Raw genomic sequence first — 27,187 nt, forward strand, 5'->3', positions numbered from 1 at the left:
TCATTCCATTCCCATCACTCACTCCATTACCATCACTCACTCCATCCTCATCACTCACTCCATTCCCATCACTCATTCCATCCCCATCACTCACTCCATCCTCATCACTCACTCCATTCCCATCACTCATTCCATTCCCATCACTCACTCCATTACCATCACTCACTCCACCGTCATCACTCACTCCATCCCCATCACTCACTCCACCGTCATCACTCACTCCACCCTCATCACTCACTCCATTCCCATCACTCACTCCATCCCCATCACTCACTCCATTCCCATCACTCACTCCATTCCCATCACTCACTCCATTCCCATCACTCACTCCTCCCTCATCACTCACTCCACCCTCATCACTCACTCCATCCTCATCACGCACTCTACCCTCATCACTCACTCCACCCTCATCACTCACTCCACCGTCATCACCCACTCCATCCTCATCACTCACTCCATCCCCATCACTCACTCCATTCCCATCACTCACTCCATCCTCATCACTCACTCCATCCTCATCACTCACTCCACCCTCATCACTCACTCCATTCCCATCACTCACTCCACCCTCATCACTCACTCCACCGTCATCACCCACTCCATCCTCATCACTCACTCCATCCCCATCACTCACTCCATTCCCATCACTCACTCCATCCTCATCACTCGCTCCATTCCCATCACTCACTCCACCCTCATCACTCACTCCATCCTCATCACTCACTCCATCCCCATCACTCACTCCATCCTCATCACTCACTCCACCCTCATCACTCACTCCATTCCCATCACTCACTCCACCCTCATCACTCACTCCATCCTCATCACTCACTCCACCCTCATCACTCACTCCATTCCCATCACTCACTTCACCCTCATCACTCACTCCACATCACACACCCGCTCCCCATCACTCATTCACTCTCTCCATCACTCAGTCACGTCTGTTTTATTTTGCCCCAGTCATTGAAATTTCGGCGAGGTGTGTGTGCTGGGTAGTGTGACGGGACAGGCAGGTTTACTCACTGATATATTGTTGATGAAAATTCATCTACGTAACTCCCTGAAAGAAATAAATAAAAGAGGCAATGAATGCCCTGCTGAATCAACAGGCAATCTCTATATTTACACAGTGAGGGATCCTTACCCTGCTGAATCGACAGGCAATCTCTATATTTACACAGTGAGTGATCCTTACCCTGCTGAATCGACAGGCAATCTCTATATTTACACAGTGAGTGAACCTTACCCTGCTGAATCGACAGGCAATCTCTATGTTTACACAGTGAGTGATCCTTACCCTGCTGAATCAACAGGCAATCTCTATATTTACACAGTGAGTGATCCTTACCCTGCTGAATCGACAGGCAATCTCTATATTTACACAGTGAGTGATCCTTACCCTGCTGAATCGACGGGCAATGTCTATATTTACACAGTGAGTGATCCTTACCCTGCTGAATCGACGGGCAATCTCTATATTTACACAGTGAGTGATCCTTACCCTGCTGAATCAACAGGCAATCTCTATATTTACACAGTGAGGGATCCTTACCCTGCTGAATCGACAGGCAATCTCTATATTTACACAGTGAGTGATCCTTACCCTGCTGAATCAACAGGCAATCTCTATATTTACACAGTGAGGGATCCTTACCCTGCTGAATCAACAGGCAATCTCTATATTTACACAGTGAGGGATCCTTACCCTGCTGAATCGACAGGCAATATCGATATTTACACACTGAGGCATCCTTACCCTGCTGAATCGACAGGCAATCTGTATATTTACACAGTGAGTGATCCTTACCCTGCTGAATCAACAGGCAATCTCTATATTTACACAGTGAGGGATCCTTACCCTGCTGAATGAACAGGCAATCTCTATATTTACACAGTGAGTGATCCTTACCCTGCCGAATCAACAGGCAATCTCTATATTTACACAGTGAGGGATCCTTACCCTGCTGAATCAACAGGCAATCTCTATATTTACACAGTGAGGGATCCTTACCCTGCTGAATCGACAGGCAATTTCTATATTTTCACTGTGCGTGATCCTCACCCTGCTGAATCGACAGGCAATCTCTATATTTACACAGTGGGTGATCCTTACCCTGCTGAATCGACAGGCAATCTCTATACTTACACAGTGAGTGATCCTTACCCTGCTGAATCGACAGGCAATCTCTATATTTACACAGTGAGTGATCCTTACCCTGCTGAATCGACAGGCAATTTCTATGTTTACACAGTGAGGGATCCTTACCCTGCTGAATCAACAGGCAATCTCTATATTTACACAGTGAGGGATCCTTACCCTGCTGAATCAACAGGCAAGCTCTATATTTACACAGTGAGTGATCCTTACCCTGCTGAATCAACAGGCAATCTCTATATTTACACAGTGAGGGATCCTTACCCTGCTGAATCAACAGGCAATCTCTATATTTAAACTGTGAGTGATCCTTCCCCTGCTGAATCGACAGGCAATCTCTATGTTTACACAGTGAGTGATCCTTACCCTGCTGAATCGACAGGCAATCTCTATATTTACACAGTGAGGGATCCTTACCCTGCTGAATCGACAGGCAATCTCTATATTTACACAGTGAGTGATCCTTACCCTGCTGAATCAACAGGCAATCTCTATATTTACACAGTGAGGGATCCTTACCCTGCTGAATCGACAGGCAATCTCTATATTTACACAGTGAGGGATCCTTACCCTGCTGAATCGACAGGCAATCTCTATATTTACACAGTGAGGGATCCTTACCCTGCTGAATCAACAGGCAATCTCTATATTTACACAGTGAGGGATCCTTACCCTGCTGAATCGACAGGCAATTTCTATATTTTCACTGTGCGTGATCCTCACCCTGCTGAATCGACAGGCAATCTCTATATTTACACAGTGGGTGATCCTTACCCTGCTGAATCGACAGGCAATCTCTATACTTACACAGTGAGTGATCCTTACCCTGCTGAATCGACAGGCAATCTCTATATTTACACAGTGAGTGATCCTTACCCTGCTGAATCGACAGGCAATTTCTATGTTTACACAGTGAGGGATCCTTACCCTGCTGAATCAACAGGCAATCTCTATATTTACACAGTGAGGGATCCTTACCCTGCTGAATCAACAGGCAAGCTCTATATTTACACAGTGAGTGATCCTTACCCTGCTGAATCAACAGGCAATCTCTATATTTACACAGTGAGGGATCCTTACCCTGCTGAATCAACAGGCAATCTCTATATTTAAACTGTGAGTGATCCTTCCCCTGCTGAATCGACAGGCAATCTCTATGTTTACACAGTGAGTGATCCTTACCCTGCTGAATCGACAGGCAATCTCTATATTTACACAGTGAGGGATCCTTACCCTGCTGAATCGACAGGCAATCTCTATATTTACACAGTGAGTGATCCTTACCCTGCTGAATCAACAGGCAATCTCTATATTTACACAGTGAGGGATCCTTACCCTGCTGAATCGACAGGCAATCTCTATATTTACACAGTGAGGGATCCTTACCCTGCTGAATCGACAGGCAATCTCTATATTTACACAGTGAGTGATCCTTACCCTGCTGAATCGACAGGCAATCTCTATATTTACACAGTGAGTGATCCTTACCCTGCTGAATCGACAGGCAATCTCTATATTTACACAGTGAGTGTTGCCTGGAAATATTCTGATCATGCCTCCGACATTTACATCCAAAAGCAGGGGTCTTGACGCCAAGCCCTGCAAAATTTCACTGGAAACAGCCTTGCAGCTGCAAAAACACCCGTCAACATTTCTCCTTTGTTTTCCGCTACTGGGCGAATTCTGTATCCAGCTTGCTCCGAACCCCCAGCGTCCCCATGGCTTTTATTTTTTTAACCTGTCTGCCATATGGAGCCTTGTCAAAGGCTGTACGAAAATCCAAGTAGACCACATCAACTGCACTCCCCCTATCAATCCCCCTTTCCACTTCCTCAAAACATTAATTCAAGTAAGTCCGTCACGATCTTCCCTCAACAGATCCCTGCAGACTATTCCCGATCAATCCGTGCCAAGTGACAGCTTGTCCTGTCCCGCAGAATTAATTCCATTAATCTGCCCACTACCGGGGTCAGACTGACGGACCTAAAAAATTTCCTCAATCACTCGTTCTCTTTTTAAATTAAGATACAAGGTCAGCGGTGCTCCAACCCTCTAGCACCTCACCTGTGTCCAGAGAGGATTGGAAAATGGTGGTCAGACCCTCCACCTCCAGAACCCCCCCCCCCCCGCCCCCCGCCACCTGACTTCTTTTAGCATCCTGGGGCACATTTCATCTGGCCCTGGAGATTTATCCACTTTCAAGGTTGCTAACCCCATTAATGCTCTCTCTCCTGGGATGGCACGGTGCCGCAGTGGTTAGCGCTGCTGCCTCGTGGTGCCGAGGTCCCGGGTTTGATCCAGGCTCTGGGTCACGCAAACTAGAGTTTGCGCATTCTCCTCGTGTCTGCGTGGGTCGCACTCCTACATTCAAAAAGATGTGCAAGGTAGGTGGATTGCCCCTTAATTGCAAAAATAATCAATAAACAGAATATTTTAAAAAATACTTCCTCTCTCCTCGGGCGGGATTCTCCACCCCCACGCCGAAGTGGCCGCGCCGTCGTGAACGCCGTTGAGGTTCACGACGGCGCGGAACGGCCCCGGTCCCGACCGATTCAGGCCCTGACAATGGGCCAGGATCGGGGCCGCGTCATCTACCCGCGCCAGGCCTTGTCGCCCGCGTAAAAGCGGCACCACATAGATGACGCGGCCGGCGCCGCATAACGGGCGTCATCCACGCATGCGTGGTTGCCGTCCTCTCTAAATCCGCCCCGCAAGAAGATGGGGGACGGATCTTGCGGGGCCGCGGAAGGAAGGAGGTCCTCCTTCAAAGAGGACGGCCCGACGATCGGTGGGCACCGATCGCGGGCCACCCCACATTCCAGGTGAAGCCCGGTGCAGGATCCCCCCTCCCCCCCCCCTCGCAGGCCGCCCCCCCCAGCGTTCACGCACCGCCCACGACTGCAGTGACCAGGGAGGAACCCGCCGTTTTGGCCTGGCCGCTCGGCCCATCCGGGACTCAGAATAGCCGGGGTGCCGGAGAATCGCCATTTTGGGTGTCTCCGGCGATTCTCCGGCCTGCGGCCCGCGAAACTCGACCGGGCCGTTCCCGCCGCTTGGGAGAGGGCGTCGGACCGGCGTCCCTGGAAATTTTGGCGGCCCAGGCGATTCTCCCAACTGGCGCGGGAGTGGAGAATCTCGCCCCTTATGTTTGTAGCATCTAGTTCTTCACAGTCCTTCTCCTTAACTACAATGTCTGCATTGTCCCCTCTTTAATGAGGACAGACACATTGAGAACCGTGCCCACATCTTCTATTTCTACACGTGTGGTCCCTTCTTGATCACAGCCCTTTCCGTAATCGTCCTCTTGCTCTTAATGTATCGATGAAACATCTTTGGGTTCACCATGATTTTGCTTACCACCATTAATTTACGCTCTCTCTTTGCTTTCCCTCAGGGAGTCCAGGTTGCTGCGGAAACGTGCATTTTACATACATATGTTGCAACCTGGAGCTAAGGATTGTGATGATAGAAGCTCCAATGTTCTGTCTGTCACATGACTGACCAATAGTCTCTCCCGCTCTTATTGCTGTCATTGGCGTGGGTTGGGAGGGATTGACTGGTTGATAGTCAACCCGCTTGGCTGCGTTTTGAACCCACCGTCCTTGGTTATCAAGTCCTGGAGTGAGACTTGAACTAGGAGCTTCCGGCTCAGAGGCAGAGACACTGACCCACCACATCACATGATCTCAATAATAATAATAATCTTCATTAGTGTCACAAGTAGGCTTACATTAACGCTGCAGTGAAGTTACTGTGAAAATCTCCTCGTCGCCACACTCCGGAACATGTTCGGGTACACTGAGTGGAAATTCAGAATGTCCAAATCACCTAACAGCACATCTTTTGGGACTTGTGGGGGGAAACCGGAGCACCCGGACGAAACCCACGCAGGCACGGGGAGAACGTACAGACTCCGCACCGACTGTGGCCCAAGCCGGGAATCGAATCCGGGCGCCCGGCGCTGTGACGCAACAGTGCTAATGCAATGTGCATCACCAAATGTGCAGCCTGTACCCCAGCTGAAACCATGTGATCTCCTGGGGGAGGCAAAGAATGCTGGGAAAATGAACTGCGAAATTCTCGGTCTAATCAATTAAAGCGACTACCTCCCTTGGTGATCAATATTAGTAGACCTCTCTGGCCCTAATAATTCCTCGCTGCATCTAGCTCGATAAAGACCAGAAATTCGGTTCAATTTCCAACTAAGATTTTTTGGATTCATTCCCAAGACCAGCATTCCAAAGAGCTCTGGCTTCTTGAACTACTGCAAGCCATGTGGTGTTGGCGCACACACTGTGCTTCTCTCTGTACTGGTTTGATGCAGCTGAGTGGCTCACAGGGCTGCTTCAGATGGTAGCTAAGATAAACCACATTCGCATAGGGACTGGTAGGCCAGACCAGGCAAGGACGGCAGATTTCCTTCCCTAAAGGGCATTAGTGAACCAGATGGGTTTTTAACAATCCAGGTATCTTCATTTTTTTTAGTAAAGGTTTAGAGTATCCATTTATTCTTTTTCCCATTAAGGGGCAATTTAGCGTGGCCAATCCACCCACCCTGCACATCTTTGGGTTGTGGGGGCGAGACCCACGCAGACACTAGGAGAATGTGCAAACTCCACACTCCAAACTTGGACAGTGACCCGGGGCCAGGATTGAACCCGGGTCCTCAGGGCTGTGAGGCAGCAGTGCTAACCACTGCCCCACCGTGCCACCCTACAATCCAGTATTTTCATAACATTGACTAATGAGACTAGCATCCTGACTTGTTAATTAATTGAATTTAAACACCTGCAGCTGTTGGTGAAATTTGAACCCATTTCTCCAGAGCTCACGTCTCCAAGACAAGGGCAGCAGATACCTGGGAACACCATCACCTAGAGGTTCCCCTCCAAGCCCCACACACCACCCTGACTTGGAAATATATCGGCCATTCCTTCACTGTCGCTGGGTCAAAATCCTTTAAACTCCCTGCCTAACAGCACGGTGGGTGTACCTACACCTCGGGGATTGCAGCGGGTTCAAGGTGGCGGCTCACCTAAGGGGCAATTAGGGATGGGCAATAAAAATGCTGGCCTAGCCAGCAACGCCCACATTCCGTGGGCGCAGGCCTCTGGATTACTAGCCCAGTGACATTACCACTGCGTTACCATCCCCCAAATGACACCTCAGAATGTAGCACAGTCACAGTGACACTCTACTATATTGACCATGCTTAAATTGCCCCTTAGTGTCCAGGGATGTGTGGGTTCGGTAAGGGGCTATTGGGATAGGGTGGGGAAATGGACTTGGGTAGAGCGCTCTTTCAGAGGGTCGGTGCAGGCTTGATGGGCCGAATGGCCTCCTTCTGCCCCGTAGGGATTCTATAATAAAACAACACGACCGAGCTAGAGAGTTGCAAACATTACCTACCTGGTTTGCAAACTGTTTCACATATTACAGGGCAGACGTAACAGAACTGGCAGTACTGCGGAAGAAATGGAGAATAAATATTATTCATAATACTGTTTAGAGCCAGAAGGGGAAACTCGCTGAATAACACCAGCCAGGATCAAAGCTGGCAACGATACAGTTCCGAGGTATGGGATTCACACTGGGAGACTGGGGTCAGAGGGGTAACACACCGTTGAATTGGAGAGAGACAGAGAGAGACAAAAATGTTCATGGAGGGACTGGTCACCTTAGAGCAAAGGTGGTTGTGGGGAGAATAACACCGGTGCGCACAGCTTGTACCCACTGGAGTTTACAAGAGTAAGGGGCGACATGATTGAAACATTCAAAGTCCTGAGCGGTATTGACGTGGAAAGGATGTTACCTCTCTTTTAAAAAATAATTTAAAGTACCCAATGTGGTGTTGGGTGCTCTGAGGTACAGATGAACCAACACGGTTGCGATTGGTATAACGCAGTTTTATTCCAACTAGTTATGTACAGATTTGTCTTGGTACTCAGCATGTGGTGACTGTGTGAGTGTCTTGTTAATGAGGTCTTGGCCTTTTCCTGTCTCCAGATGGACTGGCCACCAGGTGTCGTGTTTCTTGTCTTATACTGTGTCTGCTCTTGTCTATGATTGGCTGTCGTGATGTGTGTGTTGTGATGTGTGTGTTTGAATATCATGACATTCCCCTTTTTTACAAGATTATGTGCCTACGTGGTTATAAATATGAATGTGTCCTGAGTGCAGCTAAAAGTGTGTGTGCGTGATATTTACAGCATGTACATGTGGCGTAACTATATACAAGGGGCGATGTCGGGTGTGACATGCTAACGAGGTTGTACCATAACAAAAGAAGAAAAACGTTGGAATGTGGTCCGATCAAACGAGTCCTGGAACGATAAAACAGGAACATGTTACAATACAGTAGTTGCTAAAACTTGATGTGTGAACAGTCTCATAAGTCCAGTCTAGTAGGTGGGCGACGAATTCGGGTTGACCGCCTCAAGGGTGGGTCGAGAGCCACCGGCTGAGGTGCGAGCCTGGCCACGGGCGGCGACAGAAGGGGCATGGTATATGGCAGCTCCACAAAGTCGCTGTCAGGAACCAGTGGAGGACACGGCGTCTGCGTATGGTTCCGTTGCGAGCGTGGAAGTAGGCGAAGGGCTCGCCGATTGCGCCTACGCACGGATCCATCCGGCATGCATACCAGGAACGAGCGGGGAGCCACGCGTCAGAGAACTTCGGCAGGTGCTGACCAGCCACCGTCTGGTAGATGAATGCGGACGTTGTCTCCAGGGGCCAGGGGGGGGAGATCAGTTGCCCTTGTGTCGTACAATCTCTTCTGGTGATCGCGCTGCAGTTGCATCCAATGCAGTGCCGGAGCATGGTCTATTGTTGGTGCCGGGATGGAAGGCACAGTGGTTCTGAGGGCGCGACCCATCAGAAGCTGTGCTGGCGAGAGACCCGTGGCTAGCGGGGCCGAACGATAGGCCAGCAGGGCGAGGTGAAAGTCCAATCCGGCAGCAGCAGCCTTGCAGAGGAGCCGCTTGGCAATGTGAACGCCCTTCTCCGCCTTTCCATTGGACTGGGGATGCAGCGGGCTGGACATCACGTGTGTGAAGCCATACGAGGCCGCAAAGGACGACCATTCATGGCTGGCAAAACAGGGCCCATTGTCCGACATGACAGTCATCGGAATGCCGTGGCGAGCAAAGGTGTCTTTGCAGGCCCTGATGACAGCAGACGACGTCAGATCGTGCAGGCGTATGACTTCTGGGTAATTTGAGAAGTAGTCCACTATGATAACATAGTCCATGCCAAGCGCGTGAAATAGGTCGACACCCACCTTCGCCCAGGGGGACGTCACCAGCTCATGGGGCAAAAGCGTCTCAGGAGGTTGCGCCGGCTGAAACCTTTGGCAGGTTGTACAGTTGATCACCATGTTGGCAATATCGTCACTGATGCCCGGCCAGTATACCGCCTCTCGGGCCCTCCGTCTGCACTTCTCGACCCCCAAGTGGCCTTTGTGTATTTGATCGAGAACCAGCTGGCGCATACTGTGCGGAATCACAATCCGGTCCAGCTTCAGAAGGATCCCATCAATGATGGCTAGGTCGTCTCGTACATTATAGAACTGCGGGCACTGCCCTTTGAGCCATCCTCCCGTCATGTGGCGCATCACTCGCTGTAGAAGGGGGTCGGCCGCTGTCTCTCGGCGGATACGGGCCAGACTGGAGTCGTCAGCCGGCAGATTTGCCGCTGTCAAGGCCACCTGTGCCTCGACCTGACATACGAACCCCTCCGCATCTGGCGGCGTGCTCACTGCTCTGGATAGGGCATCCGCCACGATGAGGTCCTCCCCTGGAGTGTAGACCAGTTGGAAGTCGTACCTCCTGAGTTTAAGTAGGATGCGCTGGAGGCGAGGGGTCATCTCGTTTAGGTCCTTGTTTATTATGCTGACCAGGGGGAGGTGGTCAGTTTCGACCGTGAATCATGGAAGACCATAGACATAATCGTGGAACTTGTCTAAACCGGTTAGCAAGCCCAGGCATTCTTTTTCGATTTGCGCGTAGCGCTGCTCTGTGGGGGTCATGGCCCGCGATGCATAGGCAACCGGGGCCCATGACGACGTGTCATCCCTCTGCAGGAGCACTGCTCCAATGCCGGATTGGCTGGCATCAGTTGAGATTTTGGTGGGACGAGACGTGTCGAAGAACGCCAACACTGGTGCCGTGGTGAGTTTGCGTTTGAGCTCCTCCCATTCCAGCTGGTGTGTGTGTTGCCACTGAAAAAATTATTTTTTGACGAGGTTGCGCAGAGTCGTTGTGTGGGAGGCAAGGTTGGGAATGAATTTCCCTAGGAAGTTGACCATGCCAAGGAAGCGTAGGACAGCCTTCTTGTCGGCCGGCTGCGGCATGGCTGTGATGGTGCTCCCCTTGTCTGCATCCAGACGGACCCCTGACCGGGAGATATGGTCCCCCAGGAACTTCAATTCGGTCTGGCCAAAGGCGCACTTGGCTCGGTTGAGGCACAGGCCGTTTTCCCGTATGCGGGCAAAAACGCGTTGGAGACGATGTATGCGCTCCTGCGATGTGGTGGACCAGATGATGACATCGTCCACATATACGCGCACCCCTTCGATGCCTTCCATCATCTGCTCCATGATTCTGTGGAAGACCTCGGGTGCCGAGATGATGCCAAATGGCATCCGGTTGTAGCAGAATCTGCCGAAAGGGGTGTTAAAGGTGCATAGCTTTCGGCTGGACGGGTCCAGTTGGATCTGACAAAATCCTTTAGAAGCATCCAGTTTCGTGAATATCTTCGCTTGGGCCATTTCACTGGTGATCTCCTCCCGTTTGGGTATGGGATAATGTTCCCTCATGATATTATTATTGCGGTCTTTGGGGTCTATACAGATGCGGAGCTCGCCAGAGGGCTTCTTGACACACACCATGAAGCTGACCCATGACGTGGGCTCCGTGACCCTGGATAGGACCCCTTGGTCCTGGAGATCCTGCAGCTGCAGCTTGAGGCGGTCTTTAAGTGGCGCAGGAACCCTGCGAGGTGCGTGAACGACCGGGATGGCGTCCGGTTTGAGGCAAATTCGGTAGGTGTATGGCAGTGTTCCCATGCCCTCGAATGCCTCCTGGTTGTGGGCGAGGAGCGATTGGAGCTGTGTGTAGAACTCTGCATCCGGGAAGTCAGACGTGCCGTCTGGAGAGAGAGAGAGAATTTGTTGCACAAGGTGGAGAGCCTTACATGCCTGTGCGCCCAGCAGGGAGTCCTTCGATGAGCCAACTATCTCGAACGAGAGTGTGGCCGTGTGTGTTTTGTGTGTCACCTGGAGCTGGCAGGATCCCATGGCCGGGATAACGTTCCTGTTGTAGTCGACCATCTTGCACCGGGATGGCTGGATTGGTGGTCTGACCTTCATGGCGTAGAAGGCTGACCATGCTATGTGGTTGGCGGAGGCGCCAGTGTCCAGGCGGAAAGTGATCTGCGATCGGTTGACCGTCAGGGTGGCACACCATTCATCGGCCGGATTGATGGTGTTGACCCGGTTCACATCAATGACCGCAACCCGGAAGGCATCTTGGTCATCTGTGTCGTCGGTTTGGATGTCGTGATGTGGAGTCTGGATGGTCCGCACGTGTCTGCGAGGTTGTCGGAGATGTGTAGGATCCATCGGTTGAGCCGCTCGACAGTAGGCAGCGTAGTGGCCCATCCTGCCACAGCGTAGGCATTGTCGGGTTTTTGCAGGACGTTGCCCTTTTAAATGTGCAGCTCCACAGTTGCCGCACGTCATGACGTCACGGCGTTCGTTACGCCACTGCGCATGCGCAGTTCGGTCTTGCGTCGGGCGCGCCTGAGCAGTGCGTCCCTCACTGTTGCCGTTGGTTTTGGCGCGCACAAACGCAGGAGACCTCAAAAAGCGCACAAAACAGCCGCCCTCCTCCGGGCCGCGGGCCGGGAGAAACTCGATTGCGTGGATGCGTTCGGCCTCGTGGGCGGCCTGGCTTGCCGATTCGATCGCGTGGGACCCCCTCCGTGCCGATTCGGTCGCCTGAAATTGGGCAAAGTGACTGGTCGCATTTTCATGTAGGACACAGGTTTCAACTGCAGATGCTAAGGTCAGGCCTTTAATTTTTAGAAGCTGCTGGCGTAGGCCACTGGAGGCAACGCCAAAAACGATCTGGTCCCGGATCATGGACTCTGAGGTCGTGCCGTAACCGCAGGACTGCGCGAGTATGCGGAGGTGCGTCAGGAAGGACTGAAAGAGCTCATCCTTACCTTGCAGGCGCTGCTGAAAGACATACCTCTCAAAGCTTTCATTGACCTCAACGTTGAAGTGCTGGTCGAGCTTGAGGAGGACCGTGTCATATTTAGATTTGTTCTCGCCTTCCGCGAACACCAAGGAGGTGTATACATCGATGGCGTGCTGACCCGCGGTAGTGAGGAGCATGGCAATCTTTGTCTCGTCCGAGGCGCCCTGTTTTTCATTGGCTTGCATGAAGAGTTCAAAGCGCTGCTTGAAGAGCTTCCAATTGGTGCCCAGGTTCCCAGCGACTTGCAACGGCTGCAGTTTGTTGCGGGTGTCCATGGCTCAGGATGGCAGATTTGCCGGTAAGTATCGATCCACTCACTGGTATCATGTGGTGTTGGGCGCTCTGAGGTACAGATGAACCAACACGGTTGCGATTGGTACAACGCAGTTTTATTCCAACTAGTTATTTACACATCTGTCTTGATACTCAGCACGTGGTGACTGTGTGAGTGTCTTGTTAATGAGGTCCTGGCCTTGTCCTGTCTCCAGATGGACTGGCCAGCAGGTGTCGTGTTTCTTGTCTTATACTGTGTCTGCTCTTGTCTGTGATTGGCTGTCGTGTTATGTGTGCTAATTGGTCTGTTGGTCTGTCTATCATGATGTGTGTGTTGTGATGTGTGTTTGAATATAATGACACCCAATTTCATTTTTTCCCCCAATTAAGGGGCAATTTAACATGGCCAATCTACCTACCCTGCATATCTTCGAGTTGTGGGGGCGAAACCCACACAGACACGGGGAGAATGTGCAAACTCCACACAGACAGTGACCCAGAGCCGGGATCGAACCCAGGACCTCGGCGCCGTGAGGCAGCAGTGCTAAACACTGCCCCGAGGATATTCCCTCTGTGGGAGAATCTAGAATTAGGGGGTCACTGTTTAAAAATAAGGGGTCATAGATTATCATAGAATCATAGAATTTACAGTGCAGAAGGAGGCCATTCAGCCCAGCGAATCTGCACCGGCTCTTGGAAAGAGCACCCTACCCAAGGTCAACACCTCCACCCTATCCCCATAACCCAGTAACCCCACCCAACACTAAGGGCAATTTGGACACTAAGGGCAATTTATCATGACCAATCCACCTAACCTGCACATCTTTGGACTGTGGGAGGAAACCGGAGCACCCGGAGGAAACCCACGCACACACGGGGAGGACGTGCAGACTCCGCACAGACAGTGACCCAAGCCGGATTCGAACCTGGGACCCTGGAGCTGTGAAGCAATTGTGCTATCCACAATGCTACCGTGCTGCCCCCACAATGCTACCGTGCTGCCATTTAAAATGAAGATAAGGGAAAAAAGATTTATCTCAGAGGGTTACGCGTCTTTGCGACTCTCTTCCTGAAAAGGAGGAGGAAGCAGAGTCTTTGAATATCTTTAAGGCAGAGCTGGATAGATTCTTGGTGAGCAAGGGGGGTGATCAGTTATCAGGGGACAGGTGGATGCAGATTTGAGGTTACTATCAATCAGCTGGTGTTCCTTGTTCGATTATTCACAATCATGAAGAGTTCTGATGCAATGGCTGAGGCAGCCGGCACAGATACAATTGGACAGCTCTTTCAAAGGGCCAACACAGGCAAGGATGGGTCGAATGGCCTCCTCCTGTGCTGTGAGATCCTCTGATTCTATGAAAGACTGGAGGTCGAGTTGCGGTGTTCAATTGTTTCATGTTTGATTATTGTTTACTGTTGATGCTCACTGTACTCGATTGGTTAAGCCTGGGTGTGGATTCAGGGAAAAGTAAGCAAACTGCAGCAAGAGCTGGGAGCTCAGGGTGGAGGCACGGAGCAGACAATTTAACATTGTGAATAAAACCTGATACACACAACGAATCTAGTTTCATCTCTGCGTAGCTCCGAGATACAGAGGCACATTTCAGAACTGGAGACAGAGAAAGACGCAAACAGATACTGGATAAACAGGCTGAAGGAATAGAGATGGAGGGAATCATAATGTGAAGACATTGAAGAATTGGAGAACACTGAACAAGGTGAATTTTCCAAATGTACACTTCTGGAGTGGGGCCTCATCCGGCAGGAACAAATAACCTCTGACTTCCCTTAAAGGAAACCTGGACTCAGTCAAGGCTCAGTCAGCATGGCTGCAATGCAAGAAAAGGTGAACAGCCTTACCTTGCAATCCTCACAATGATCACTCTTGTCTCCTTCTTCACAAGGACATTTATCGCATTCATCGCAGTGCTGTGGGAGCAGGAGAAAAAGTGTATGAAGAATGTATGAAAGTGTATGAAAATGTATGAAAATTCTCCAAAAAAAAGAAGATAAAAAAGCACAAGATAAAAGCAGGTTCAAATCCAGGGCAAGCCAAGAAGAGACACAATGTCAAAGTTTTTCACCTTGCACTCATCAGGACAAGAATGCCAAATTTTGAACAATCACGACAATTTATACTGCAGGAGAACTGATTGGATGTGTCGGCTCTGATGGACTGAGGTGTTGCCACGGAGAAAAGCAATGGGGAACTATGGGCTCTCTAAGCTCAAACAAAAAGGTGTAAGGCTTGAACATATCCCTTTTGTTTGCAGAAGATGGGTCCCTATGTATGAATTTGTGTCACTTCTAGCAAGTGTAAATGAATCACGTTACAGGCCTGACTGATGATCCTAAGGTCTCTCGTTGCTGGGAAATATGCATTACTTTGATACTATCCTAGGATTCTCTGGGAGGCCAGGGAAGAGATTGCTGGACCTTTGGCTTTGATTTTTATGTCATCATTGGCTACAGGAATAGTGCCAGAGGACTGGAGGACAGCAAATATGGTCCCTTTGTTCAAAAAGGGGAGCAGAGACAACCCCGGCAACTATAGACCGGTGAGCCTCACGTCTGTAGTGGGTAAAGTCTTGGAGGGGATTATAAGAGACAAGATTTATAATCATCTAGATAGGAATAATATGATCAGGGATAGTCAGCATGGCTTTGTGAAGGGTAGATCATGCCTCACAAACCTTATCGAGTTCTTTGAGAAGGTGACTGAACAGGTAGACGAGGGTAGAGCAGTTGATGTGGTGTATATGAATTTCAGCAAAGCGTTTGATAAGGTTCCCCACGGTAGGCTATTGCAAAAAATACGGAGGCTGGGGATTGAGGGTGATTTAGAGATGTGGATCAGAAATTGGCTAGCTGAAAGAAGACAGAGGGTGGTGGTTGATGGGAAATGTTCAGAATGGAGTACAGTCACAAGTGGAGTACCACAAGGATCTGTTCTGGGGCCGTTGCTGTTTGTCATTTTTATCAATGACCTAGAGGAAGGCGCAGAAGGGTGGGTGAGTAAATTTGCAGACGATACTAAAGTCGGTGGTGTTGTCGACAGTGTGGAAGGATGTAGCAGGTTACAGAGGGATATAGATAAGCTGCAGAGCTGGGCTGAGAGGTGGCAAATGGAGTTTAATGTAGAGAAGTGTGAGGTGATTCACTTTGGAAGGAATAACAGGAATGCGGAATATTTGGCTAATGGTAAAGTTCTTGAAAGTGTGGATGAACAAAGGGATCTAGGTGTCCATGTACATAGATCCCTGAAAGTTGCCACCCAGGTTGATAGGGTTGTGAAGAAGGCCTATGGAGTGTTGGCCTTTATTGGTAGAGGGATTGAGTTCCGGAGTCGGGAGGTCATGTTGCAGCTGTACAGAACTCTGGCACGGCCGCATTTGGAGTATTGCGTACAGTTCTGGTCACCGCATTATAGGAAGGACGTGGAGGCTTTGGAGCGGGTGCAGAGGAGATTTACCAGGATGTTGCCTGGTATGGAGGGAAAATCTTATGAGGAAAGGCTGATGGACTTGAGGTTGTTTTCGTTGGAGAGAAGAAGGTTAAGAGGAGACTTAATAGAGGCATACAAAATGATCAGGGGGTTGGATAGGGTGGACAGTGAGAGCCTTCTCCCGCGGATGGATATGGCTGGCACGAGGGGACATAACTTTAAACTGAGGGGTAATAGATATAGGACAGAGGTCAGAGGTAGGTTCTTTACGCAAAGAGTAGTGAGGCCGTGGAATGCCCTACCTGCTACAGTAGTGAACTCGCCAACATTGAGGGCATTTAAAAGTTTATTGGATAAACATATGGATGATAATGGCATAGTGTAGGTTAGATGGCTTTTGTTTCGGTGCAACATCGTGGGCCGAAGGGCCTGTACTGCGCTGTATCGTTCTGTGTTCTATGTTCTATATTGTACGAAGATCTCATTGAAGGAAAGTTTATTCGAAAGTTCCCCTTTCACCTCCAGACCTTTATCAGTGAAAATCAGGAACGGGCAGTTCCTGGAAAGGGCAGTTGACCACAATGCCACCGTTATATCAGGCTGTCAGTTTGAGAATCGGCGCCTGTCTGTCTTTCCAACACAGTCACCAATTGTGTCACAAACGGCGACAGACGCCTCATCAATCAATCTTCAAAAACACTGCTGCGGGATTGCTCACCTCACAGAAGGCACAGTAACCACAGAGGGAGCCATCTTTGTAGTCTCCTTCCTCCTCCTCGTCTTCCTCAGCTGATAAGGAAAAGAGAAAGGAAAGGTTTAAACTTTTTGCAAGGCCGAATGAAATGGAAGAGAGTTTGCGAGGCTCGCCGGAGAGGGTCGTAGTGCTCACTGCGGGCAGGTTCATCAGAGAAGGGAGGGAGAGGGTGCGGAGAATTGTCTCTGCGCCTGTTCACCTGCCTCTGACCCGGCGGGTCCCGGGGCGGCCTGCCTGCTCTCGTGCCAATTGAGGGCCTTAAAGTGGCCAAATAATGGTCGCTTAAGGGCCATCTTCCACCAGGCCGCAACTTTTCAGGCAGCGATGGATGGGAAATTCAGTCGAGAAGTCCACTTGGGCCTCAGGCAAGAAAGAGTGAGTGGGAGGGGGGGAACCAGCACCTCCTCCTCCCGTGGCCCCCCCCCCCCCCCCAATCCCACCCCCCCACCCTGCCCAACCGACCTGTCAACTTGCTCCTGGCTCTGTTTCTCAGAGGGGGGGGGGGGATGGATGCAGTCCCGGCAGTGGCCATTGCTCCTGGTGGCAGTGATGGGATCTGATTGGACGGCAGCTCTTGGGGGAGGGGGTAGGGTGGGGTAGTGGGGGGGAGGGGGGTGCTGGGCCTCCTCCCCAGATGGAGACAGGAGTCTCCCCTTCAGCTACTCAACCTTCTCCGAGCGGTAGATGGCTAACAGGGCAAACTTTTGGCGTGGCAGGAGTGGGAGGGGTGATGGGGGTTGGTTGGTGGGGGTCCATGTTTTATGCCAATATTCTTTTGGCAGTATTGGGGGGGGGTGGTCAGAAAACCAGCCACGGGGGCAGCACGGTGGCGCAGTGGTTAGCGTTGCTGCCTCACGGCGCCGAGGTCCCAGGTTCGATCCCGGCTCTGGGTCACTGTCCTTGTGGAGTTTGCACATTCTCCCCATGTCTGCGTGGGTTTCGCCCCCACAACCCAAAGATGGGCAGGGTAGGTTAATTGGCCATGTTATATTGCCCCTTAATTGGAAAAAAAAGAATTGGGTACTCTAAATTTATTTTAAAAAGAAAACCGGCCATGGGGGCAGCACGGTGGCACAGTGGTTAGCATTGCTGCTTACGGTGCTGAGGACCCGGGTTCGAATCCCGGCCCTGGGCCACTGTCAATGGGTTGTGTAATGCCCCCTTGTGGTAGTGTCATCTCTGGGTGGCTTGACTGCCCATTGGTCGTGTCCTATTCTATGTGTTCATCAGCTGTATGTCAACATGTCATGACATCTCCGGTGCTCCCTCTAGTGTTACTTAGTTGTAATGCATTTACATTAACCCCTTGTGTATCAATGGCCAGTCAAGACACCCAGAGGTGACACTACCACAAGGGGGCATTACAAAACCCATATATAAAAAGACAGGGCACACATGCTCTGTCTCTTTCCACAGGCGACACTTAGAGAGTAGGACAGGGGCAGGTCAGAAGCATCACACCCACCACGTGGCTTAGAGCAGACTGGTTAGTTAGACTGAGTTACTATAGCAAGATTAGCAGGAGAGTCGAACTCAAGTAGGAGAATTGTTAACAGTTCAATAAATGTGTTAAACCTATCTCCAAGTCTGAACCTTCCTTTGTCAGAGCATACATCACGGAAGCAGCTAATGCTACATGAAGAAGCAGAACACAACAGTGCCCAGAACTCCAAGTGGGGTCTAACCACCATTTTGTATAGCTGTAGCTTAACTCCTGCGTCTTTATATCCAATCCTCTAGATATAAAGGCTAGCATTCCATTCGCCTTTCTGATCATGTTCTGCAGTTGTTCCATGACATTTGAAGGATCTATGCACCTGAACCCCCTAAGTCTCTTCGGACATCCACTGCACCTAACCCCTTTCCATTTAGAAAGTACTTTGCTCTATTCTTTTTTGGTCTAAAATGGATAACCTCCCACTTGCTTACATCTGCCACAATTTTGCCCATTCACAAAATCCATCAAAGTGAACGATTGATTCAGCATGAATTGCTGTTTGCAGAAGAAAGTTTCAACTTCTACCTTTGCGCGTGTCCTAGCTTCACTCCTGGAAGGATTGGCTGGAGTCTTTAGACTCTAACCTCCCTGCCCTGGACAGTTTGTGTAAATACTCCACACGATCTAACCCTTGGAGCCCAGGTATTGATTGGATAAATGTACACCTTACCTCTCTCTTGTCTTTCCTAAGATGCGGTACCCAGAACTGAACACAGTTCTTGCGCTGTGATCTCGGGCTTTGTTTAGCTGCAGCATAAGTTTTCTTTTCATTCACTTACGTGGGCATCGCTCCAGAATTTGCTGCCCATCCCTAATTGCCCTTGAACTGTGGGGCTTGCTAGGCCGTTTCAGAGGGGCAGTGAAGAGTCAACAACATTGCAGTGGGTCTGGAGTCACGTGTAGGCCAGACCGGGTAAGGACGGCAGATTTCCCCCCGCCCCCCGAAAGGGGCGGATGGGTTTTTATGACAATCACCACTTCATAGGCAGTCCCGAGTGGCACAACACTGCTGCCTCACAGCTCCAGAGTCCCGGGTTCAATTCCGGCCTCGGGTCACTGTCTGTGTGGAGTTTGCACTTTTCCCCCCTGTCGGTGTGGGTTTCCTCCGGGTGCTCCGGTTTCTTCCCTCAGTCCAAAGATGTGCAGGTTAGGTGGATTGGCGCATGATAGATTGCCCTTATTGTCCAAAAAGGTTCGGTGGGGTTACTGGGTTACGGGGATAGGGTGGAGGCGTGGACTTAAGTAGTGTGCTCTTTCCGAGGGCCGGTGCCGACTCAATGGGCCGAATGGCCTCCTTCTGTGGATTCTATGATTCTATGACTCGCCTCCTCATTAAAAATGAGTTCTCAGGCAACCGAGGAGTCGACTGGCGCGACCTGCGGCCTCTGTCAGGGGCGGGGCAGATGGTGGTTGGAGTAGAGGGCGGGGGGGGGTGGTCTGCCCAGGTTGGCGCGCGCTCCTTTCGCTGTCGCTGTTTGCCTTCAGCTTGGTCCCGGTGATGAAACCCGAGATGCGGCAATCAACGATAGTTGCCATGGTCACCATTTCTGAGAGCAGCTTTTAATTCCAGAGTTTATTAATTGAATTCCACCATCTGCTGTGGGGGAACTTGAATGGTGTCCCCGGAATATTAGCCTGGGCCCCTGGATGACCAGTCCAGTGATATTCCCTCTGCACACCCATCTTCTCCAAATGCCCCTCTTCTATTCCATCCCTCAGCATTTTCTGTATCAGTCCATGGAATTTTAATGATTTTTCTGCATGGACCCCTTGAGAGCCCTCACGGTGGCACCGTGAGCACTTCGGTCTCATTGCTCCAGGGGGCCGTCTTCGATTCCGACCTCGGCTGACTGTCTGTGGAGTTTGCATGTTCTCCCCGTGTCTGCGTGTGTTTCCTCCGGGTGCTCCGGTTTCCTCCCACTGTCCAAAGATGCGCAGGTTAGGTGGATGGACCGTGCTAAATTGCCCTTCGTGTCCAAAGGTTGGGTGGGTTACGGGGAGTGGGCCTAGGTAGGGAGCTCTTTTGAGGGGTAGGTGCAAACCCGAGGGATCGAATGGCCTCCTTCTGCACTGTAGGGATTTTGTGACCCATTCTATGGAATTCTATGTCAATGCTTTAAGAGTTAACTGAAATGGGAAGCTGAGCTATACTGATCTGGTTTGAGTGGTGGTTGGAATACAAGTGCCTCTCCTTCCAACCGTCTCGTTTCTCATGTTTACCTGACAGGGCCTGGCTTAACACCTCACTGGAAAGATGATGCCTCCGGCAGTAAGAGCTATAATAGGTCCCGCAGCTATGTAAAGATGAGCGCTACTTAGTTCCAATGACCAATAAGAAGACTGGATTGCTTTCTGGCAGATCATAGAATGATCCAGCACAGAAGGTAGCCATTTGGTCCATCTAGTCTGCACTAGGAGAAGTTGAGGTGAGATCGAGTTGCAGTTAAAGGGGATGATCCTTCAACGTAGCTTAAATCTGTGGGACTTTTGTTCCTTTGAATGAATGCTGATGAAAGGTGTGGAATGCAATCCCATGTTAATGACTCTTATCGAGACGTACACAGTAAGATTGTTCGATCTCGTGTTACACTTGTCACTTTTTCCTTACATCCCACATGTTTTACCAACCTTGTGGTGATGCAGTAATTTGAACTATAATAATAATCTATAATCACCTTTATTAGTGTCACAAGTAGACTTACATTAACACTGCACTGCAGTCACTGCGAAAAGCCCCTAGTCGCCACACTCCGGCGCCTGTTCGGGTACACGGAGGGAGAATTCAGAATGTCCAATTCACCTCACAAGCACGTCTTTTGGGACTTGTGGGAGGAAACCGGAGCACCCGGAGGAAACCCACGCAGACACGGGGAGAACGTGCAGACTCCGCACAGACAGTGACCCAAGCCGGGAATCGAACCCGTGTCCCTGGCGCTGTGAAGCAATAGTGCTAACCATTGTGCTACCACGCTGCCTTAATCATAGATTATCATCGAATTTACAGTGCAGAAGGAGGCCATTCGGCCCATCGAGTCTGCACCGGCTCTTGGAAAGAGCACCCTACCCAAGGTCAACACCGCCACCCTATCCCCATAACCCAGTAACCCCACCCAACACTAAGGGCAATTTTGGACACTAAGGGCAATTGATCATGGCCAATCCACCTAACCCGCACATCTTTGGACTGTGGGAGGAAACCAGAGCACCCGGAGGAAACCCACGCACACACGGGGAGGATGTACAGACGCCGCACAGACAGTGACCCAAGCCGGAATCGAACCTGGGACCCTGGAGCTGTGAAGCAATTGTGCTATCCACAAGGCTACCGTGCTGCCCAAAACGGCCTTAACGGCCTTAAGGGAGAACACCCAGCTAAGATATAGTTGGCGGAATAATACGTAGCCCACCACATGTTTTTTTCGTTATTCTTTCATGGGATGTGGGCGCGTTGGCAAGGCCAGAGTTTGTTGTCCGTCCCTAATTGCCCCTGAACTGAGTGGCTTGCTAGGATCATTTCAAAGGGCAGGTAAGAGTCAACCACATTGCTGTGGGTCTAGAGTCACGTGTAGGCCAGACCAGGTAAGGACGGCAGATTTCCTTCCCTAAAGGGGGCATTAGTGAACCGGATGGGTTTTTTTCAACAATCGGTGATAGTTGCCACGGTCACCGTTACGGAGGCTGCCTTTCGATTCCACGTTTTATGAATCGAATTTCAATTCGACAAACCCGTGGTGGGATTTGAACCTGTATTCCCAGAGCATTGGCCCAGGTCTCAGGATTACTAGCGCCCGTGACGTTACTGCCATGCTACCACCTACCCCAATTATTGCTTTCTCCTGTTCTGCTCATAAAACATGGTCAGCCATGGAATTCTCTTTTCTCCGAGGCACCCGCCGATTTTCCCCGCAGGGAAATGGAATAAGGAGAAAATCCCAGCACGCATTGCCCGACTTAACAAGAGCGGTAAAACAGATGATTGGATGCAGCCAAACTGACCTTAACCGTGTGCTTTTGGCATCGAGACATGTGCAGCTGGGAAGTGTCAAGTAAACTACTGCATTGCAACAAATGGCAGAGGCATGTGGCATCTTCACTGGACTAGTATTCCAGGGATCCAGGGCAATACTCTGGGGACCTAGGTTCAAATCCCACCATGGCAATTGGTGGAAGTTGAATGCAATAGAAATCTGGAATGAAAAAGTCTAATGATGACCTTGAAACCATTGTTAATTGTTTGCAAAACCTGTCGTCCTTACCTGGTCTGGCCTACATGTGACTCCAGATCCACACCAATATGGTTGACTCTTAAATGTCCTCATGGGCATCCAGGGATGGGCAATAAATGCCGGGGGCTGGTTTAGCACAGGGCTAAATCGCTGGCTTTGAAAGCAGACCAACGCAGGCCAGAAACATGGTTCAATTCCCGTACCAGCCTCCCCGAACGGGCGCCGGAACGTGGCGACTAGGGGCTTTTCACAGCAACTTCACTTGAAGCCTACTTGTGACAATAAGCGATTTTCATTTCATTCATTTCATCCCATGAATGAATTTTAAAAATACCCATTGCACTACTGAGAGATTCAGCAGAGTAAATAATTGGAATTCACAAAGTATCATCGGCCTAGCACCAAATGACTTTTAGAATCTAACCCCATCTGCAATAAGTCCAGAACCCAGGTATGCACAGAATGGCAACAAGCTGGAGGTGTACGGTTTTTGAAAATGCAATCTTGCTAACTGTACTACCTAGCTTTCCATAGTCATGTGCCTATCATGAGACAAGCGTTGGAGGCTGTCATTTCTATTCAGCTCAAGTAAGCCTATTACTGACAAGACGCTGGTGAAGATTGCTGTCCTTATGCATGTAACATTGCTGTCAGATGTTGATGAGTGACAATGGTCTTCTGTTCACAAGTGAAGAATTCACAGCACACTCACAGAGGAGAAAAATGAGAAAATCTAGCGCTGACATAAACCAGGCAATGCTCGAATGGAGAAACACACCAACTGAAGGCATGGAAAGGAATCCTGTCCAGAGCCTGATGTCACATCGTACGCAAACTATTCTTCCAACGGCAAAAGAATATCTACTGAAACCAGAATTAGTAACAAGATCAAGGTGAAATGACAGAAAACCAAATTTAAGTTTGACCGGACTGTCAAACCGTTTATCAGAGCTGAGTATTGGAGAGCCAGTCAGAGGGGCAGCCTTCATCGTTCTCAACAGCAATCAGCCCATGTTGAAACTTGGCACATGCGTCAGGAAATTGTCACCTCGGTCTTAGCCAGCGGAAGTGAATGACCAAGTCAATATCCCGCACAACGAGTGAAGCTGTTCCTTCACAGCAATCGGGCGGTCAGGGAGACGGGATCTCACCAGCTGCACGGAGTGTAGAACTCCCATCAATTACAAGTCCCCAACAACTGCAATAGAACAGCAGTCACCAAGGCAACATGGTCCAAGGGAACAACACTGTCCGAACAAAGAACATCACCCGGAAGAGCAGCCAATGACAACTTGTGCACATTCCATAAAGAGACCTGCATGGTTTAAAGATTGTGGGTGGAATTCGCGAGCCCTTCCCACTGGAGGGGTCTTCCGGACCCGCCACAGTCAATCCCTCTGTGGGTTGTACGAAGGTGGCAGGGGCAGGGAATATAAATCAGCATCAACTTTGGTGGGAACAGAAGATGTCGCCGGCAGCCAAGAGCAAACAGCCTCCCCCATTGGGCAACCTGCCATGGGGGAGGTGGGGGCTGGGGAATTCTGCCCTATATGTGCAATTCAGGTGCACTGATCGACTAGTAGGGCAAAACGTTGTTAATGCATGAGAATGGTGGGTAACTTGGGTAACTCACAGTCACACAGTGCATGCAAATGTGTTTGTTGTTCATTAGGAAAAGGGGAATTTTGTGCCTTTTGTTCAATATGAAAAGGGGAATGTTTGGGTTTTCAAACTGCAACCTTACTGGGTGTACTACCTAACTTGCCATAGTCATGTAACTCTGTCACCAAGCAAACACTGTAGGCTGCCTACATTTCTATTTGATTCAATAAAGCCTCTCACTGAGTCAAGACACTGCTGCATTTATACATGAAACAGAGGAAGGGGTTAATATATTCAGTCTCTTTAATTACTCTGACAAAGTATTGGCCTGTTGCCAATTATATCGTGCGCTACACTTCCGAGCGTCTTCGAACTCCAACCCAACACAGAGAACATGACAGGGAATAAATCAAACCAATGGCTCGACCCTTAAGGGGGAAAGACAATCTAGAGGGAAGAGCAATCATTGCTCTAAGTTAACACGTCTTAAATCCAGTAAAGAACCCACAACAGTATATTCTTTTTACAGTAATCCTTTCAGGGACCAATCTTGATGCAATTTGTTTTGATATAAAACGCAAGGGTTGAGGGGCAGTTTGCCTACCCCCCCCCCCCCCCCCCACCCCACCCACTCGCACCAAAGTCTTCAAGCTTTTCTTTAATTGTGCATGTCGCGGAACAAGTATCGTAACCCTCAACTTTGTAAAGAGCATCAAATCTGCTCCTTCGCTCCCCCCCCCCCCCGTGCCCCCCGTCCCCCGCGCCTCCCAAAGACAAAATCTAATTATCAGTACATCCGACTAACATGCAAGGAAACAAATGGGAGTGACCACTTACAAGATTCCTTATTTAGTTTTATTGAGACATGTTTAATTTTTTTTTAAATGTGCACAGTATTTTTGCGGTGAGGCTGAAATTTATACCTCAGATACCAAGAAGCAGACAGACCAATCGTCACTTGTTATCAATGTTGCAATGTACACTATATCAATTCATTAAGTTGACTTTGGTACAGGAGTATCCCAATCAAAAGGTGCTAGAATGTCACAGGTGTCCACACTGTGTTTGTGGACCTCAAAGTTCCGTACAATAGATTCAGAAAATAGATTAAAGTTGTCACTCCATTATTTTCCATTGATGTAGCTAGGGTGATGTTTATAATCCTTATGGAAATGCTTTAATAGTACGTCTGGCAGCAGAATGACTGCTCTTAAGGAAGTAACTTAGCAATGATCACTAGTTCAGAGCTAGTTTGTTTCTCTTATTTAGTTATCGTTACCTTCCTCATCTTCCTTCTTTCCACCATCATCATCGTCATCATCATCATCATCACCGTCATCCTCTTCATGTTTATGCTTCGTATTATCGTGATCGTGATCGTTGTCATCATCATCGCCATCGTCATTGTCATCATCATCGTCGTCGTCATCATCATCGTCATCATCATCATCATCGTCATCATCATCTTCTTCATGTTTATGCTTCGGATTATCGTGATCGTCATCATCATCATCGTCATCATCATCATCGTCATCATCATCATCATCATCGTCATCATCTTCTTCATGTTTATGCTTCGTATTATCGTGATCGTCATCATCGTCATCGTCATCGTCATCGTCATCATCATCGTCATCATCATCATCATCGTCATCATCTTCTTCATGTCTATGCTTCGCTTTATCGTGATCATCGTCATCATCGTCATCATCGTCATCCTCATCGTCATCATCATCCTCATCATCATCATCTTCATCATCGTCATCGTCATCATCATCGTCGTCATCATCATCATCATCATCATCGTCATCATCTTTTTCATGTTTATGCTTCGTATTATTGTGATCATCATCATCGTCATCATCATCATCATCGTCATCATCATCATCATCGTCATCACCATCATCATCCTCATCCTCATCGTCATCACCATCATCATCCTCATCCTCATCCTCATCGTCATCATCATCATCATCCTCATCTTCTTTATGCTTCTTTTTATCATGATCATCATGATCATCATCGTCATCATCATCATCATCGTCATCCTCATCATCATCATCCCCGTTTCCTACATCCTTCGAATCTTCGTGCTCTCCGCCATCACCATCATCGTCGTCGTCATCGTGTGCAGCAGCACTGGCCACCCCGGGGACGACACTGATGTGAATGGAACACAGAAACGTCAGCAACAAGCAGAAAATCCAAACCTTCCGGGAGGCCATGTTGCCGGCAACTCAATTCGAGGCAGCAAATATAAATCCTCCAAAACGCGTTGCGAGAGAAATAGATAGATAAACGATGAGAGGTAAATCCAAAAGGGGAGAAAGTATCGAGGACGGTCAGGGCTAAAGCAGCTCTTCAGGATCACTGTCGTCCACAAAATGGTCTGTTTGGGCTGATTGATAGCACCAGGTGGCTCTTGGCCTGTAACGTCTGCCGTCTAATAGCGGTAGCAAATGAATCCCTCATCGAGTCATGAGAGGCTTTTAATATAGTTGTCCTGACAAGGCTGTGGCATCACATTGCCATATTTGAGCGTCCAGCCCAGCCAAAGGTCACTCTCCAGATTCTTTAATAGCAACTGTGTCACTCTGCCATTGGCCGGATATTAAAAGACTTTCCCCATTGCAAAAAAAAAATAAAAAATTCTGCAAACTGCTAGTGGCTCAGGAATCCCCCCACCCCCACCCACACCCCCTCTTCAAACTTCGCGAGCTATCTCCAGCAATCGTGACGATGCTCAAGTCAGGCCTATGGCTGCAACTCAGTTTCCATCCCTGATTTACGGAATTGAATATTCGTCGGGGAGGGTCGAATTACAGATCAACAGGATTCAATGAACTGGGCAATCTTTGTGAGGGGCGGGGGGGGGGGGGGGGGTCTGATGTGGTTTATTTTAGCCAATATTCCAGAATTGCTGACCCCTGCTGAGAGCAGCGGTCCTCCGGAACTCAGCACACGCTGATTAA

The 27,187-nt window shown here is 49.5% G+C and overlaps 1 protein-coding gene across 1 annotated transcript in view; it reads right to left on the minus strand.

Moving 5' to 3' along the window:
• The window catches only part of LOC140403946 (uncharacterized), a 71,101-nt gene extending 44,414 nt beyond the window's left edge, over window positions 1-26,687 (minus strand). The window contains exons 1-5 of the mRNA XM_072492228.1: window positions 25,495-26,687; window positions 16,854-16,924; window positions 14,551-14,619; window positions 7,568-7,622; window positions 1,027-1,063 (exon numbers count right to left, since the gene is read on the minus strand). Of these exons, the coding sequence (XP_072348329.1) occupies window positions 1,027-1,063; window positions 7,568-7,622; window positions 14,551-14,619; window positions 16,854-16,924; window positions 25,495-26,440 (1,178 nt within the window). The 5' untranslated portion in view covers window positions 26,441-26,687. The remainder of the gene's footprint in view (window positions 1-1,026; window positions 1,064-7,567; window positions 7,623-14,550; window positions 14,620-16,853; window positions 16,925-25,494) is intronic.
• Window positions 26,688-27,187: the final 500 nt, after the last annotated feature.

Source organism: Scyliorhinus torazame, chromosome 29 (genome assembly GCF_047496885.1).
Source record: "Scyliorhinus torazame isolate Kashiwa2021f chromosome 29, sScyTor2.1, whole genome shotgun sequence".
NCBI lineage: Eukaryota > Metazoa > Chordata > Chondrichthyes > Carcharhiniformes > Scyliorhinidae > Scyliorhinus > Scyliorhinus torazame.